General features: G+C 41.5%; 1 protein-coding gene across 2 annotated transcripts in view; it reads left to right on the plus strand.

Moving 5' to 3' along the window:
- The window catches only part of AGO4 (argonaute RISC component 4), a 131,276-nt gene that overhangs the window by 45,081 nt on the left and 66,842 nt on the right, over positions 1–19,353 (plus strand). For both annotated transcript variants that reach the window (XM_053707006.1, XM_053707007.1), the window contains exons 6-9: positions 5,483–5,617; positions 5,703–5,790; positions 5,898–6,045; positions 7,448–7,567. In XM_053707006.1, coding sequence (XP_053562981.1) covers positions 5,483–5,617; positions 5,703–5,790; positions 5,898–6,045; positions 7,448–7,567 — 491 coding nt within the window. The remainder of the gene's footprint in view (positions 1–5,482; positions 5,618–5,702; positions 5,791–5,897; positions 6,046–7,447; positions 7,568–19,353) is intronic.

The raw sequence follows: 19,353 nt of genomic DNA on the forward strand, positions 1-19,353 counted from the left end.
TCTCTAGCGTTGTTAACAGCTTGTGTAAGATCATCTCTCTGAGGGTTGAGTTTATGTTGTTTCTCCTTTGATTTTAAATTGGAGAGTAAGTTATTATATTCTATGTTATATTGTTTGTTCAGGTATGCTTTCTGCTTTATTAGTTCCCCTCTAATTGTTGCTTTATGTGCCAACCAGTTATTAATACCATTCGTGTCAGTTGAGGTGTTGTGCTGGAAGAATTCCTTTAAATTCTTTTCTATTTGGTTTTTGATGACTGGATTATGTAATAAAACAGGGTCTAGACGCCATATGGATTGGCGCTGAGGGAACGAGGGCCAATTAAGTTCTAGGGTAATAGAGGCGTGATCCGACCAGGAAATCGGAAGGATCTCTGTGTCGGTAGCTATAGCTATATTGTTATGATCCACCATCCAGTAATCAATTCTTGAATATGAGTGTCCCGGATGTGAATAAAAAGTGTAACTTCGTGATCTAGGGTGATGCAGTCTCCAGGCATCAATTAACAGTAATGTATCTAATTTTTGCGTGATGTGCAATCTGTTTTTTTGGGTTATCTGGCTTTTACCTGTGGAGCTATCAGTGAGTGGGTTCAGTGTCATATTCAAATCTCCCCCCACTATCACCATACCCCTCTGCATCTCTACCAATTTGCTTAGAGCTTTATTAAAGAAAGGCTGTTGTCCCGTATTGGGCGCATATATATTCATTAACGTTAGATAGCTGTTATAAATTGTTCCTACCAGTATCAAATATCTGCCCTCTTCATCCCTATAGTGTTCTGTGACTTGAAACGGAATCTCTCTGCTTATCATAATCCCCACCCCATTCTTTTTCTTAATGTTTGAACTAAAAAATTGCTGGGAATAGATTTTAGAGTATAATTTCGGCTCACCCTGCTTGGGGAAATGGGTTTCCTGCAGGAACACTATTGATCCTTGTATTTTTTTAAACCAGGCCAGGGCAATTGATCTCTTATTTGGGGAGTTCAGCCCCTTGCAGTTTTGTGAAACAAGTTTTATATTATAAGACATTATGTATAGTGTTTAACCTAAACCTGCTCAGTCTCTTGCGTTATTCTTACTAAATTTGATTTCATCCCTGTACAGCGTGTTGGAAAGATAGGTAACAAATGGGCATTATAATGTGCCATCCCGTACAACAGTGACCAATACAACAAAATAATCAAAAATAACCCAAGAATCATACAATATAAAAACATCAACAATAAATTAACCAGAAATACAATTTCCATTCTCCAGAAATCAAAGGAGAATAAAAATAAAAATGTAGGGGGTACCAGGGACCTACATAGGTCTAGACATAGTTAGGGATACAAAGCATTATGATTGCACTTTCTTGTAACTTGTTTAAAAAAAATTGTTTTTTTTTTTTAATTTTTTTTTTTTTTTTTTTTTTTTTTTTCCTTTTTTATTATGTTATATATAATATGTTTTATTTATTAAATGTAGAAGCATCGAAAACCACTATTCATATTACTGCCTAATTTTTAAATGAAATGTTCCAGAGTCAAGTGGATAATTAAAGGCTAAAAGACCTTCTATATTCTTTTACATATATTCTCAATATTTTCTTAGATGGGTCCCCGAACGTAGGAACCAAAGATACAATAAACTTTAATAACTATATGTAAACTTTTATCTTAAATAGTCAGGAACAGTCCAAAATCACCATTCAGAGTCTCTGTTTTGATTATGCTTGACTCTGGCCTGGAAAATTCTGAATTAAGAGTCACAAGCTCTCACATTTGTGGTATCATGTATATTGAGGTCAAAATATGGCCAGAGTCAAATGAACGTCAAACAAGTTCACAGTCTGACTGTCTCTAGTCTCTTTTAAGTAGAATTATTCTCCACTCTGGAGAGGCCTTATATGATGGTGCACATAAAACAATGAACTGTATTACCTGAATGTAGACTCTCGATCCAAGAAGCAGATACAGACCAGGTTCCTTTTTGCTTCTTCGAATTCCAGCATGGTTTTCTCTAACCTGATAGGACCTGGATCACTTAATTTCCTCGGTGTGGGTGGATGTTGAACTAGCTTTAGCCGGGTCTCTTAACCTCTTTCGCTGAACTGTTTGCCAGCGAGGTCTTTGTTGTAGTGGTCTGGATTCTTCTGATGTTTTTCCCTCACGCAGGGGTGGTAACGAAGGTAGTGGTATATCCAACTGGGTGCAAAAGGTTTCTAGATCTTCTAGGGATTTGTATGTATGCATTCAATTATTTTTCAACACCTTAACACTGAAAGGAAAACCCCACCTGTAGGAGATACCATTGTCTTGTAGATGTTGAGTCAGGAATCGGGTTTCCCTTCTGTTTTGCAGTGTTAATGGGCTAAGATCGGAATAGATTTGTAGTTGGTGTCCTTGAAAGGTTATAAATTGTTGTTGTCTTGCCATTTTCATAATTTTTTCTTTATCAAGAAATTTGTGAAACTTTATAATTACGTCCCTTGGAGGGTCGGCATCTTTTGGTTGCGGGCGCAATGCCCTATGTGCTCTGTCCAAAGGGATTTCAGCGTACTCTGGTTCTTTCAGTATGGTCTTGAACAAGTCCTGGAGGGAGGAGAGCAGATTTTCTGGGGCAATTCGTTCTGGGATACCTCTGATCCTTATATTCTGCCTCCTCCCTCTATTGTCCAGATCCTCTAGTTTTTCTTGCAAGAAAGAGATTTGAGATTCTTGAGCTAATAGTTTTCTATTCATCAAGTCCATGTCATTAGTCTGACTTTCTGATTGTTCCTCTAAGTATTCCACCCTGTTACCGAGCTCATTGACCTCTTTCTTTACTTCCGCCAAACCTTCTTTAATCATACGTCCAACCTGTTGAAAGAATGAAGAGAAGTCCTCCCTAGTAGGGAGATCTTTCAAGTCAGCTCTTGTGAGCGGGACATCCGGAGCCATTTCCTGGCTGTTTTCAGTATCCTCTGGGGTCTGGGCAGAATCCTCATCTTCTGCCATTAGTGCTTGTGATGTCTTGAAAAACATATTCATCTTGTTAGGGATGTTTTTAGCATTTTTATCATTTTTTGCTGATCTTTTAGATGTCATATTGATATCTTTCTAAGGGTCAATTAAACTGTATTTTAAGCTCTCTTTTCCTTTTTTTTTTTTTTTTACTCTGTGCTTGTCTCCTTTGCTTTTAACCTTCTTAGTGATTATTTATTTTTATTGCATACAAAGCTGAGTGATGCTGCACCACTTCCCGTGTGTTTTGTGACACTCAAGTTAATTATTTCATTGCTCTTGAGCTGTTAATTCTTAGGCATAAAACCCCTGTGACAATACTTAAATATGCTTCATCATCCCCTAGTAAGGGCTTTAGGGGGGTGAATAAGAGTTCAAATGGCACAGAGCAGACATAAATTATGACCCCTGATTACATTAGCCCCAATAAACAGATCCTCTGCCTTTTCAAATTCTCAGGTTTAATGGGGATTCCAAACGCTGTGTACTAATATGATATTAATTGTGGAGAGAAGAACAGACTCCCCTGCTCTGCTTGCGACTCAAAGTTCCAGTCGGATGTGGGTGTACTAGCAGTTAACAGTCAGAGGCCGGTCCTATGGGTTGGGCAGCCGTTTGTACACTGTGCTCCCCGGTGAAAGTGCGGCCCAATGGGGAGGCTTAAGTCGTTGGTGCAGCTTAACAGTCACCCTGCCCGGAGCTCTCTGATCTCCTGTTTAATACGGAGCGAGTGAGCAGTACCCCTCTTTGAACGCCTTAATTTTTCCCCCTCTGTGGTCTGCGTGGCACTCACCTCTTATGTGCTTGGGGTAAAAATGACCGCTGCTCACAAGTCCGGCTGATCGGAGGGTTGTCTTGCTTACTAATGTCCCGTACTAGCTGACAAAGAGCACTCGCCTCTACTGGGACCGCATTGATGTCTAGTTGTAACAGCTGAGTGTGTCCTCTCCCTTAAGCTCACCTTCCCCAGTAGCTATAATGGCGGCTTTGGCGCTTCTTTTTTCAAGCGCTAATATGGCGAGTCCTGCCTCCTTCTCTTCAGTTTAGAAATGTTCCCGGAGTTACCGCATACTATTCTAGTGGTATTGTGCAATCAGGTTATTACTACCTAAAGTATTATCCCCTAACCATGTCTATAAATTTGCAGAGCTTCACTTCTGTGCGGCCATTTCAATCCATGGTCGGCTCCGCCCCCCTCCAATTCCTTATTTTATATGCTTTCGCACTTTTTTCTTATCACCCCACTTCTTGGCTATTCGTTAAACTGAATTGTGGGTGTGGTGAGGGGTGTATTTATAGGCATTTTGAGGTTTGGGAAACTTTGCCCCTCCTGGTAGGAATGTATATCACATACGTCACTAGCTCATGGACTCTTGCTAATATGAAAGAAATGAATTTATCAGGTAAGTTCTTACATAAATTATGTTTTTATGAAGATTTTGCTTAATGAATACTTTTTCGTGTGTCATTTCCTTATAGATAATATTTTTGGTGAACAACCTGGGTTGTCCTTGCTGATTGGTGGATAAATTCATCCACCAATAAAAAGTGCTGTCCAGAGTCTGAACCAAGAAAAAGGCTTAGATGCCTTCTTTTTCAAATAAAGATAGCAAGAGAACGAAGAAAAATTGATAATGGGAGCAAATTAGAAAGTTACTTAAAATTGCATGCTCTATCTGAATCACAAAAGAAAAAATGTGGGTTCAGTTATCTTGGTTTGGCAGTCACAGTAGAGCTAAAGAACTTTTAAATAAATATTTTGTTTTGTGATTAAATCTGATATGGAAAATACTAAAGTTATCAATACTGTTCACTTTATGATAATGTTCATGTAGCTGTGTTTTCCTAGATTTATTTGGTGAAAAAACACTATGAAGCTTTAATATATCTGGATCTGCAAAGTGGTATTATAGTGATGTTGATCTACATGCACAATATATAGTTAGTACAAAAACAGTTTATTAATAGAAATTTCAAATATTTCTATTTTTGTATTGCAACAATATATGTTGGTAGTTTTATGAGTAATTGTTAATCTCTGTAGAGCTGATACACTTTGAGATAGTAATGTAAAATTATAATATATATATATAAATAAAACTCTGGTATATGCTTTCGTTATTTATTTTGTCCCCTTTTCCTGTAATTCCATTCTGAAACTGTGAGCTTTCCAGTTCCTGTTTGGAATATAACAGTGTTCTGCACTTCCATTTCTCACAGCCCTTGGCTGCACACTCAACCACCAAGTGTTCAGAGTAGTGACACCATTTATGCTGAGCCAAGAAAAAAATGGGACATTACTGTTTTTATTTGTCATTTTTTTAGGTTTGGAGTTTAGTTAAATATAGTAGTGTGGTTTTTAAACTAATAAAACTAAAAAAATAGTGTCAACTGAGCTATATATGCTAGGGATGAATACAGATTTCTGAAGTATTATAGTCCACAATTATTTTTTTTTGTAGTCCAAGTAAAACTTTTGAACTCTATCTGCAGTTTCTGCGACTGCTTTTTACCGCGCTCAGCCAGTAATCGAGTTCATGTGTGAGGTTCTGGATGTTCAGAACATCAATGAGCAAACCAAACCACTGACGGATTCCCAGCGTGTCAAGTTCACCAAAGAAATAAGAGGTGACCTATATTGTAATGTCATTTATTTTATCACATACTGTGAGCCTGCTCAGATTTGGAACATGGATGTCCATTTCATTTTTAGGTCTGAAAGTGGAGGTCACGCATTGTGGCCAAATGAAGAGGAAATACAGAGTCTGTAACGTTACTAGGAGGCCTGCGAGCCACCAGACGTAAGATTTCATGCTTACAAATATATTTACAGATTTTTGAGGGTGGGCAAAAATCAAATATTCTTTGAGCAGCAGATACTTAGTTTATGTTCATAAATCCACTTCAGGTTCCCCCTGCAGCTGGAGAATGGCCAGGCCATGGAATGTACCGTTGCCCAGTACTTCAAGCAGAAATACAGCTTACAGTTAAAGTATCCGCACCTCCCTTGTCTACAAGTAGGACAGGAACAAAAGCACACCTACTTGCCCCTTGAGGTAAAGTAGTGTTTCATGCAAATTTGCCATTCAGCTTTGTTTTTTGGATTATTTAATCCATTTGCATGGTTGGTTGTTGTGTTTTTTCTTTATTTTATGTTTATAAAAATATTGATATCTGTTATTAAAGGGACATCCATGGCAAAATGTAAATGCACATAGATGAATTACGTCTTTGAATAGAAACATTTGCAATATATATGTACCGGCAAAAATGCTTTTAGAAAAAAGTTATCACTGTTTTAGTGTTAACATTTTTCTGTGCACGTGAAGAATAGCTAGATATTCTCAGTGCACCAGTATATAAAAAAAACTGCAGCTGCTCAGAGCACCAGTGGGACTTGTATCATGTCAGTAATTAACAAACTGAGTAATTACCAGATGGTACAAGCAGGTTCTCTGCGAGTGCTGTATTTAAATGCTGGTGCACGGCGCATACTTAAATACACATTTGAAACAGCAAAAATGCTTCTAATAAAAGCTATAGCTAATTCATGTATATAACAAAAATGCTTCTATTCAAAACTGAAATGCATTCATGTGGATTCCAATTTTGGCTAGAATGTGTCTCTTTTTTTTAAAGGGATAAGAAAGTCAAAATTAAACTTGTGTGATTTAGACAGATCATGCAATTTTTAGACACTTTTTTTTAAATTCACTTCTATTTTCAAATGTGCTTCGTTCTCTTAGTATCCCTTGTTGACAAAGAATACACACACATCATACACTACTGGGAGCTAGCTGCTTATTGGTGCCTGCACACATTTGTCTCTTGTGATTGGTTAACTAGATGTTTTTAACTAGCTGCCAGTAGTACAAAGCTGTTGCTTCAGCAAAGGATAAAGGATTACAAGATAATGAAGCAAATTTGATAATAGAAGTAAATAGAAAAGTTGTTAAAAAACGACATGCTTTATCTGAATCATGAAAGTTTAATTTGGACTTTACTGTCCCTTTAAGCACTCTTTTAGTCTTTGTTATAAAGCTAAGTGGCATGACTATTTAGTCAGTGTTTCTCAACCTTGTCAGTACACTTAAAAGTATAATGTTTTATTAAGTATACCCTAACCACAAAGAATAAGTATTGAGTAAAAATGTGTGAACATCTCCTATCTTGACAAATTTGCTTTATGTCTGTGAACCAGAGCAAAACAGTGTGTGTGTCTGTGTATATATGTGTGTGTATGTACACTGTGTGTGTTATTTTTTATTTTTTTTATTTAACATCTACTATCCCTGTAGTTTCTCTTTTTAATTTAAACAGTCACTTTTCAAAAGAAATATCTATATTTAGAACCCAAGTTTTAAATACTGATGAAGTGTTGTTGCATTTTATTTTAGTTTTTACTTTTTTAACACTTTCACTAGCTTATTCACACACCTACGTAAAAATTCCTACCAGGTTTGTAACATTGTGGCCGGTCAGCGATGCATCAAGAAGCTGACTGACAATCAGACCTCTACCATGATCAAAGCCACAGCCAGGTCTGCCCCTGATAGACAAGAAGAGATCAGCAGGCTGGTGAGTCCTCAGTAACTTTATTTAATTTGCTAGCAAGTTACAGCTGTTCAAGACTTCCACACTCATAAGAATTAGGAATGCAAACTTCTGAATTGACGCATATTTGTAATAAATGATCCAACCATCCTCTGATCTGACATCAAGGTCAGTAAGAAGGCGGCTTCAAGCTTTATTACTTATGTAGTTTCTGCCTATCTATAGGACTCTATTATGTGTACACTTTTTTTTTTTTCCTTCACGTTTAACCAGAGCTCTGAGGTCTGGGTGATCATTCTAGTGTAAATTGCAAATGCATCTACTTTCAACTTGCAATTGCTCTGGAGATGGCTATTTGTGTAACTCATTTGCAATGGGTTAAACACATAATTTTATCTTTGCCCTGCTGCTTGTATATAACACATCAGAACATTTTAATTTTGTGCGTTTGTCCCTTTAGCCCCTTTTTGCAGGGGTTAACCACATTATAATAAAAGCACACTTACAAATTAGAATTTTTTTTTTTTAAAGCTACATAATTAACATGTCCTGAATGTAGAAAGTTGGAAATTTCCAGTTTTGTTTAAAGGGACATGGAATTAAAAGTTAAACTTTTATAATTATGACAGAGTATAATATTACAAAAGCTTCCAATTTACTTATTACTTTTTACCTTTTGTTTTTCTTTATTGAAATCTAGCTACTATTCAAAAACATACTGAGGTAGGCGCTTAGGTGCATACAAATCTCTTGAGCATTTTATTTCACTGGAAAGCCCTTTCTAATGACATGATGAGTCCACGGATCATCTAATTACTATTGGGAATATCACTCCTGCCCAGCAGGAGGCGGCAAAGAGCACCACAGCGAAGCTGTTAAATATCACCTCCCTTCCCTCCAACTCCAGTCATTCTCTTTGCCTACGTTAGAGCAAGGAAGTGGTAAAGTTAGGCGTTAGAAAAATATTCTTCAGGAAAGATTTTATTATTTTTTAAGCAGTGCAAGATTGTTCTGCTTTGCTCTAGGGTGTAGCCGTAGTCCATATCAGTTATTTCAGTAGAGCAGTGGTGGCTTTAAAGCAATGGGAACTTGTGGGACATAATTCTCACTGCGCCTCCCATGTATTTATGCTGCCCTACCCATGCAAGCCTGAGTAAGATTACTCAGTATTTGTTTCTATCTACAGGTCCATGTGAGAGAACTGGCTCCCAAACCTAGTGAGCTGCCATGCTGCCTGGCAGAAGTATTAAGGTAAGTGCTAACTTAATATTTTTCTGGGACATGCAGAGAAAAAGGATAGCACTTTTACTTTCATTGGGAGAAATTACATTCCTATGACAGGGTAATATTTATTAAGGGCAGCGGAGCAGGCACTGGGGATGAGGAGAACTGGCTCTTGGTGGTGTATGTTTTTTATACTTAACTCCCGACGGCTGTGTTAATTGAATTAGCCGATTGGGAGTTTTAAGGTTACGCTCACGATGGGCGGAGTTGGATACAGCGGCAGTTCCTTTTGTGTGCCTTTTTTTCTCGCCCTGTTTGTCACTTCCTGTGTCTCTGGAGGGAAATTCAGCTGCGTCACAGATTCAGCAGTGTTGCGGTTACGGACCGCAGTGTTTACAGAGTTGAGTCCGGATCAGTCACAAAGTAGTTTACTTTGTTAGAGGCAGGCAGGTAAGCACTTCAGCAACACTAAGCTGAGGTGTAGAGTTGTCTGAAAGTCATTTTGGAGGCTAAGGTGTCATTTTAATAGTTAAAAAATAAAGCAGCTATTTCTCCAACATAGGTGTGTCCGGTCCACGGCGTCATCCTTACTTGTGGGATATTCTCTTCCCCAACAGGAAATGGCAAAGAGCCCAGCAAAGCTGGTCACATGATCCCTCCTAGGCTCCGCCTACCCCAGTCATTCTCTTTGCCGTTGTACAGGCAACATCTCCACGGAGATGGCTTAGAGTTTTTTAGTGTTTAACTGTAGTTTTTATTATTCAATCAAGAGTTTGTTATTTTGAAATAGTGCTGGTATGTACTATTTACTCAGAAACAGAAAAGAGATGAAGATTTCTGTTTGTATGAGGAAAATGATTTTAGCAACCGTCACTAAAATCCATGGCTGTTCCACACAGGACTGTTGAGAGCAATTAACTTCAGTTGGGGGAACAGTGAGCAGTCTCTTGCTGCTTGAGGTATGACACATTCTAACAAGACGATGTAATGCTGGAAGCTGTCATTTTCCCTATGGGATCCGGTAAGCCATGTTTATTACGATCGTAAATAAGGGCTTCACAAGGGCTTATTAAGACTGTAGACTTTTTCTGGGCTAAATCGATTCATTATTAACACATATTTAGCCTTGAGGAATCATTTTATTTGGGTATTTTGATATAATAATATCGGCAGGCACTGTTTTAGACACCTTATTCTTTAGGGGCTTTCCCAAAGCATAGGCAGAGCCTCATTTTCGCGCCGGTGTTGCGCACTTGTTTTTGAGAGGCATGGCATGCAGTCGCATGTGAGAGGAGCTCTGATACTTGGAAAAGACTTTCTGAAGGCGTCATTTGGTATCGTATTCCCCTTTGGGCTTGGTTGGGTCTCAGCAAAGCAGATACCAGGGACTGTAAAGGGGTTAAAGTTCAAAACGGCTCCGGTTCCGTTATTTTAAGGGTTAAAGCTTCCAAATTTGGTGTGCAATACTTTTAAGGCTTTAAGACACTGTGGTGAAAATTTGGTGAATTTTGAACAATTCCTTCATGTTTTTTCGCAATTGCAGTAATAAAGTGTGTTCAGTTTAAAATTTAAAGTGACAGTAACGGTTTTATTTTAAAACGTTTTTTGTACTTTGTTATCAAGTTTATGCCTGTTTAACATGTCTGAACTACCAGATAGACTGTGTTCTGAATGTGGGGAAGCCAGAATTCCTATTCATTTAAATAAATGTGATTTATGTGACAATGACAATGATGCCCAAGATGATTCCTCAAGTGAGGGGAGTAAGCATGGTACTGCATCATTCCCTCCTTCGTCTACACGAGTCTTGCCCACTCAGGAGGCCCCTAGTACATCTAGCGCGCCAATACTCCTTACTATGCAACAATTAACGGCTGTAATGGATAATTCTGTCAAAAACATTTTAGCCAAAATGAACACTTATCAGCGTAAGCGCGACTGCTCTGTTTTAGATACTGAAGAGCATGACGACGCTGATAATGTTTCTGAAGGGCCCCTAACCCAGTCTGATGGGGCCAGGGAGGTTTTGTCTGAGGGAGAAATTACTGATTCAGGGAACATTTCTCAACAAGCTGAACCTGATGTGTTTACATTTAAATTTAAGTTGGAACATCTCCGCATTCTGCTTAAGGAGGTATTATCCACTCTGGATGATTGTGACAAGTTGGTCATCCCAGAGAAACTATGTAAAATGGACAAGTTCCTAGAGGTGCCGGGGCTCCCAGAAGCTTTTCCTATACCCAAGCGGGTGGCGGACATTGTTAATAAAGAATGGGAAAGGCCCGGTATTCCTTTCGTCCCTCCCCCCATATTTAAAAAATTGTTTCCTATGGTCGACCCCAGAAAGGACTTATGGCAGACAGTCCCCAAGGTCGAGGGAGCGGTTTCCACTTTAAACAAACGCACCACTATACCCATAGAGGATAGTTGTGCTTTCAAAGATCCTATGGATAAAAAATTAGAAGGTTTGCTTAAAAAGATGTTTGTTCAGCAGGGTTACCTTCTACAACCAATTTCATGCGTTGTCCCTGTCGCTACAGCCGCATGTTTCTGGTTCGATGAGCTGATAAAGGCGGTCGATAGTGATTCTCCTCCTTATGAGGAGATTATGGACAGAATCAATGCTCTCAAATTGACTAATTCTTTTACCCTAGACGCCACTTTGCAATTGGCTAGGTTAGCGGCTAAGAATTCTGGGTTTGCTATTGTGGCGCGCAGAGCGCTTTGGTTGAAATCTTGGTCGGCTGATGCGTCTTCCAAGAACAAGCTACTTAACATTCCTTTCAAGGGGAAAACGCTGTTTGGCCCTGACTTGAAAGAGATTATCTCTGATATCACTGGGGGTAAGGGCCACGCCCTTCCTCAGGATCGGCCTTTCAAGGCAAAAAATAAACCTAATTTTCGTCCCTTTCGTAGAAACAGACCAGCCCAAAGTGCTACGTCCTCTAAGCAAGAGGGTAATACTTCTCAAGCCAAGCCAGCTTGGAGACCAATGCAAGGCTGGAACAAGGGAAAGCAGGCCAAGAAACCTGCCACTGCTACCAAGACAGCATGAAATGTTGGCCCCCGATCCGGGACCGGATCTGGTGGGGGGCAGACTCTCTCTCTTCGCTCAGGCTTGGGCAAGAGATGTTCTGGATCCTTGGGCGCTAGAAATAGTCTCCCAAGGTTATCTTCTGGAATTCAAGGGGCTTCCCCCAAGGGGGAGGTTCCACAGGTCTCAGTTGTCTTCAGACCACATAAAAAGACAGGCATTCTTACATTGTGTAGAAGACCTGTTAAAAATGGGAGTGATTCATCCTGTTCCATTAAGAGAACAAGGGATGGGGTTCTACTCCAATCTGTTCATAGTTCCCAAAAAAGAGGGAACGTTCAGACCAATCTTAGATCTCAAGATCTTAAACAAGTTTCTCAAGGTTCCATCGTTCAAGATGGAAACCATTCGAACTATTCTTCCTTCCATCCAGGAAGGTCAATTCATGACCACGGTGGATTTAAAGGATGCGTATCTACATATTCCTATCTACAAGGAACATCATCGGTTCCTAAGGTTCGCATTCCTGGACAAGCATTACCAGTTTGTGGCGCTTCCTTTCGGTTTAGCCACTGCTCCAAGGATTTTCACAAAGGTACTAGGGTCCCTTCTAGCTGTGCTAAGACCAAGGGGCATTGCTGTAGTACCTTACTTGGACGACATTCTGATTCAAGCGTCGTCCCTTCCTCAAGCAAAGGCTCACACGGACATAGTCCTGGCCTTTCTCAGATCTCACGGATGGAAAGTGAACGTGGAAAAGAGTTCTCTATCTCCGTCAACAAGGGTTCCCTTCTTGGGAACAATAATAGACTCCTTAGAAATGAGGATATTTCTGACAGAGGCCAGAAAAACAAAGCTTCTAGACTCTTGTCGGATACTTCATTCCGTTCCTCTTCCTTCCATAGCTCAGTGCATGGAAGTGATCGGGTTGATGGTAGCGGCAATGGACATAGTTCCTTTTGCGCGCATTCATCTAAGACCATTACAACTGTGCATGCTCAGTCAGTGGAATGGGGATTATACAGACTTGTCTCCGAAGATACAAGTAAATCAGAGGACCAGAGACTCACTCCATTGGTGGCTGTCCCTGGACAACCTGTCACAAGGGATGACATTCCGCAGACCAGAGTGGGTCATTGTCACGACCGACGCCAGTCTGATGGGCTGGGGCGCGGTCTGGGGATCCCTGAAAGCTCAGGGTCTTTGGTCTCGGGAAGAATCTCTTCTACCGATAAATATTCTGGAACTGAGAGCGATATTCAATGCTCTCAAGGCTTGGCCTCAGCTAGCGAGGGCCAAGTTCATACGGTTTCAATCAGACAACATGACAACTGTTGCGTACATCAACCATCAGGGGGGAACAAGGAGTTCCCTAGCGATGGAAGAAGTGACCAAAATCATTCTATGGGCGGAGTCTCACTCCTGCCACCTGTCCGCTATCCACATCCCAGGAGTGGAAAATTGGGAAGCGGATTTTCTGAGTCGTCAGACATTGCATCCGGGGGAGTGGGAACTCCATCCGGAAATCTTTGCCCAAGTCACTCAGCTGTGGGGCATTCCAGACATGGATCTGATGGCCTCTCGTCAGAACTTCAAAGTTCCTTGCTACGGGTCCAGATCCAGGGATCCCAAGGCGGCTCTAGTGGATGCACTAGTAGCACCTTGGACCTTAAAACTAGCTTATGTGTTCCCGCCGTTTCCTCTCATCCCCAGGCTGGTAGCCAGGATCAATCAGGAGAGGGCGTCGGTGATCTTGATAGCTCCTGCGTGGCCACGCAGGACTTGGTATGCAGATCTGGTGAATATGTCATCGGCTCCACCTTGGAAGCTACCTTTGAGACGAGACCTTCTTGTTCAGGGTCCGTTCGAACATCCGAACCTGGTTTCACTCCAGCTGACTGCTTGGAGATTGAACGCTTGATCTTATCGAAGCGAGGGTTCTCAGATTCTGTTATCGATACTCTTGTTCAGGCCAGAAAGCCTGTAACTAGAAAGATTTACCACAAAATTTGGAAAAAATATATCTGTTGGTGTGAATCTAAAGGATTCCCTTGGGACAAGGTTAAGATTCCTAAGATTCTATCCTTCCTTCAAGAAGGATTGGAAAAAGGATTATCTGCAAGTTCCCTGAAGGGACAGATTTCTGCCTTGTCTGTGTTACTTCACAAAAAGCTGGCAGCTGTGCCAGATGTTCAAGCCTTTGTTCAGGCTCTGGTTAGAATTAAGCCTGTTTACAAACCTTTGACTCCTCCTTGGAGTCTCAATTTAGTTTTTTCAGTTCTTCAGGGGGTTCCGTTTGAACCCTTACATTCCGTTGATATTAAGTTATTATCTTGGAAAGTTTTGTTTTTAGTTGCAATTTCTTCTGCTAGAAGAGTTTCAGAATTATCTGCTCTGCAGTGTTCTCCTCCTTATCTGGTGTTCCATGCAGATAAGGTGGTTTTACGTACTAAACCTGGGTTTCTTCCAAAAGTTGTTTCTAACAAAAACATTAACCAGGAGATTATCGTACCTTCTCTGTGTCCGAAACCAGTTTCAAAGAAGGAACGTTTGTTGCACAATTTGGATGTTGTTCGCGCTCTAAAATTCTATTTAGATGCTACAAAGGATTTTAGACAAACATCTTCCTTGTTTGTTGTTTATTCCGGTAAAAGGAGAGGTCAAAAAGCAACTTCTACCTCTCTCTCTTTTTGGATTAAAAGCATCATCAGATTGGCTTACGAGACTGCCGGACGGCAGCCTCCCGAAAGAATCACAGCTCATTCCACTAGGGCTGTGGCTTCCACATGGGCCTTCAAGAACGAGGCTTCTGTTGCTCAGATATGTAGGGCAGCGACTTGGTCTTCACTGCACACTTTTACCAAATTTTACAAGTTTGATACTTTTGCTTCTTCTGAGGCTATTTTTGGGAGAAAGGTTTTGCAAACCGTGGTGCCTTCCATTTAGGTGACCTGATTTGCTCCCTCCCTTCATCCGTGTCCTAAAGCTTTGGTATTGGTTCCCACAAGTAAGGATGACGCCGTGGACCGGACACACCTATGTTGGAGAAAACAGAATTTATGTTTACCTGATAAATTACTTTCTCCAACGGTGTGTCCGGTCCACGGCCCGCCCTGGTTTTTTTAATCAGGTCTGATAATTTATTTTCTTTAACTACAGTCACCACGGTACCATATGGTTTCTCCTATGCAAATATTCCTCCTTAACGTCGGTCGAATGACTGGGGTAGGCGGAGCCTAGGAGGGATCATGTGACCAGCTTTGCTGGGCTCTTTGCCATTTCCTGTTGGGGAAGAGAATATCCCACAAGTAAGGATGACGCCGTGGACCGGACACACCGTTGGAGAAAGTAATTTATCAGGTAAACATAAATTCTGTTTTTGTTCATTTAAAGCAACAGTAACACATTTTTTAACCTTTGTTGGGGGATATTTTCTGAGTTAAATATCAGTTGTCTGTTTATTGGTGAATAAAGATGGACCAAGAAACCCTGCAAGATGTTACATGTTCTTTATCTGTTGATGCTAATGTAGAACCACCAATCCCTTTCTGTTCCTCATGTATTGAGAGATCTATACATTATAGGGATAGACTTTTTTTCTGAGCCAACATTGTCTAAGGCGGATACTGTTCAGGAGTCTTCTGACAATGTTCAAGATATGCCGCAGCTTTCTCCTCAATCGTCCCAAAGTTTAGCATCCATACAGCCAGTGCCCTGCACTTCCTCTATTACTCCACCTGGAGTTACCTTGCAAGACATTGCTTCCCTAATGTCATCAGCGGTATGTGATGCGTTGTCTGCTTTTCGCATGCTGCAGGGAAAGCACAAGAGGAAATGTAATCAATCTATGAATAAGTAGAACAAATTCTGTGGGAGTACACAAAAAGAAAGGGCGCCTCCTGGTGTAATACAGTTTGCACAACAAACAATCAGCTAGATGTTTAGACGGTTACTCACAAAGGGGGCAGCACCCACTCGTGCTTAGTTTCGCCTGCCTAGTTCTCTCAGTGCCCCAGCTCACTGCTCTTAGGATCCACACACCTCAGTGTAGGGCGTCTCCTCGGGGAGAATAACTCAGGCTCTCAGTCAGAGAAGATAAAATTATCCTTTCTTTTATTAAAATGCTGTATTAAAACACAGTGCACAGCAGTAACACGGTCATAAAAATAATGCGTAAATTCATGCAACACGTTTATCAGCTACCACGCTGTTTCATCAGGCATATCAAATCAATCTATGAATAAGGTTGCTGACACAGTTGTGGCTATTCCGAATGTTTCTTCCCACAAACCTGAAGAGGAAGATACTTCGGTAGCATCTGAGGGTGAAATCTCAAACAGTGTTATACCTTTAACTGATACTGAAGTTGTTTGTTTCAGGTTCAAGCTTGAACACCTCCGTTTGTTACTTAAGGAGGTTTTAGCTACCCTGGACGACTGACACTACTGTCGTAGTCAATCCTAAGAAGTCTAGTAAACTAAACAAGTATTTTGACGTGCCCTCCATAGTGGAGGTATTTCCTGTACCAGATAGGGCTACAGAGGTTATTGCTAAGGAATGGGAGAGACCGGGTATCCCTTTTTCTCCATCCCCTATATTTAAAAAGATGTTTCCTATCGCACTCTATCAAGGAGTCTTGGCAGATGGTACCCAAAGTGGAAGGAGCAATTTCCACGCTAGCCAAGAGGACAACTATTCCCATAGAGGATAGTTGTTCCTTTAAGGATCCTATGGATAAGAAGTTAGAGGGGTTGCTCAAGAAGATGTATGTATAACAGGGTTTGCAATGGCAACCTGCGGTTTGTATTGCTACTGTCACTAGTGCGGCAGCATACTGGTTTGATGCGTTGTCTGATTCTTTTCAGACAGACACTCCCCTCGAAGATATCCAGGATAGGATAAAGACCTTAAATTGGCCAACTCCTTTATCACGGATGCTTCCCTTCAGGTTATTAAGCTGGGAGCTAAGTTTTCTGGTTTTGCCGTCCTGGCCCGCAGAGCCTTATGGTTAAAGTCTTGATCTGCAGATGTGTCATATAAGTCTAAACTTTTGGCGATTCCTTTCAAGGGAAAGACATTGTTTGGACCAGGTTTGACAGAAATAATTTCTGACATTACGGGAGGAAAGGGCCATTTCCTCCCTCAGGATAAGAGAAACAAACAAAAGGGACGTTCAAGTAATTTTCGTTCCTTTCGAAATTTCACGGGAAATCCTTTCACTCCCTCTTCCAAGCAGGAGCAACCAAAGCCTTCCTGGAGGCCCAATCAGTCTTGGAACAATGGAAAACAATCCAAGAAGCCTGCTATTGAATCAAAAGCAGCATTAAGGGTTTGCCCTTGATCCGGGACCGGATCTTGTGGGGGGCAGACTTTCCTTCTTCACTCAGGCATGGCTTCGAAATGTTCAGGATCCCTGGGCAGTGGACATCGTGTCCCAGGGATGCAAACTAGAGTTCAAGACATTTCCTCCCAGGGGCAGATTTCTGCTTTCAAGATTATCTGTAGACCAGACAAAAGAGAGGCGTTCTTACACTGTGTTCGGGACCTTTCCGACCTGGAAGTGATTGTTCCTGTTCTGATACAGGAACGGGGTCTGGGGTTTTATTCCAATCTGTGGTTCCCAAAAAGGAGGGAACCTTCAGACCAATTTTAGATCTCAAAAGTCTAAACAAATTCCTCAGAGTGCCGTCCTTCAAGATGGAAACTATTTGTTCCTTTCTTCCTTTGGCCTAAGAGGGTCAATTTATGACAACGGTGGATTTAAAGGACGCTTACCTGCATGTTCCCATCCACAGGGACCATCACAAGTTTCTAAGGTTTGCATTTCTAGACAAACACTTCCAGTTCGTGGCTCTTCCATTCGGCCTTGCCACAGCTCCCAGAATTTTTTCATATGTTCTAGGATCTCTGTTGGCGATCCTCCGATTGCAGAGCATTGCAGTGGCGCATTATCTGGACGACATTCTGGTTCAGGCGCCATCCTTTCAACAAGCAAGATCCCACACAGAAATGTTGTTTTTCCTGCGATCTCACGGATGGAAGGTACATTTGGAGAAGAGTTCCTTAGTTTTAGTAATTTTCTTGGAAACCATAATAGATTCCGTATCAATGAAGATTTTTCTGACAGAAGTCAGGAAATCAAAGATTTTCGATTCTTGCCTAGCGCTTCAGTCCTCTCCGCGGCCATCAGTGGCTCAGTGCATGGAGGTAATCGGTCTGATGGTAGTGGCAATGGACATCATCCCATTCGCTCATTTCCACCTCAGACCTCTTCAGTTAAGCATGCTCAGTCAGTGGAACGGAGATTATGCGGATTGGTCTCCACGAATACAGCTGGAGCAGGAGACGAGATTCTCTTCTTTGGTGGTTGTCTCAGGATCATCTCTCCCAAGGAACCTGCTTCCTCAGACCCTCTTGGGTGATTGTGACAACAGATGCCTGCCTTCTGGGATGGGGAGCAGTCTGGGTATGGGGAGCAGTCTAGGGCTCTCTAAAGGCTCAGGGAACATGGACTCATTCTGTTCTACCCATAAGCATTCTGGAGCTGAGAGCAATCTTCAATGCTCTTCTAACCTGGCCTCAGTTAGCCTCGGCCCGGTTCATCAGGTTCCAGTCGGACAACATAACTTCAGTGGCTTTCATCAATCATCAGGGAGGAACTCGGAGTTCCTTGGCCATGACAGAGGTAGCCAATATCATTCAATGGGCGGAGACCCACAATTGCTATCTGTCTGAGATCCACATCCCAGGAGTGGACAACTGGGAGGCGGACTTCCTGAGCAGACAGACCTTCACCCGGGGGAGTGGGAACTCCATCCGGAAGTGTTTTCCAGCCTGATTCTCAAATGGGGACAGCCGGATCTGGACCTCATGCATCGGGGCAGAATGCCAAGCTCCCGAGGTACGGGTCGAGGTCAAGGGACCCTCAGGCTGTACTGATAGACGCCCTGGCGGTACCTTGGAATTTCAGTCTTGCATACCTATTTCCTCTGTTCGCTCTGCTTCCTCGGGTCATTGCTCGAATCAAGCAGGAAAGGGCGTTGGTGATCCTCATTGCACTGGTGTGGCCTCGCAGGATTTGGTATGCAGACCTGGTGGACATGTCATTGGAGACTTCCGTTGAGGAAGGACCTTCTTTTTCAAGGGCCCTTCCTTCATCCAAATCTAGTTTCACTGAAGCTGACTGCTTGTAGATTGAACGCTTAATTTTATCCAAGCGTGGATTTTCGGAATCTGTCATTGAGACCATGATTCATGCTCGTAAACCTGTGACTAGAAAGATTTACCACAAGATATGGCGTAAATATCTATATTGGTGTGAATCTAAGGGCTACTCTTGGAGTAGTTAGGATTCCTAGAATTCTTTCCTTTCTAAAAGAAGGTTTGGAGAAGGGATTATCGGCAAGTTCCCTAAAGGGTCAAATATCTGCCTTGTCTATTTTATTACATAAACGTCTGGCGGACGTACCAGTCGTGCAATCGTTTTGTCAGGCCTTGGTCAAGCCAGTCTCCTTACCTTATTTTTCATTCGGATAAGGTGGTTTTGCGTACT

The sequence above is a fragment of the Bombina bombina genome, chromosome 3, assembly GCF_027579735.1.
Source record: "Bombina bombina isolate aBomBom1 chromosome 3, aBomBom1.pri, whole genome shotgun sequence".
Lineage (NCBI taxonomy): Eukaryota > Metazoa > Chordata > Amphibia > Anura > Bombinatoridae > Bombina > Bombina bombina.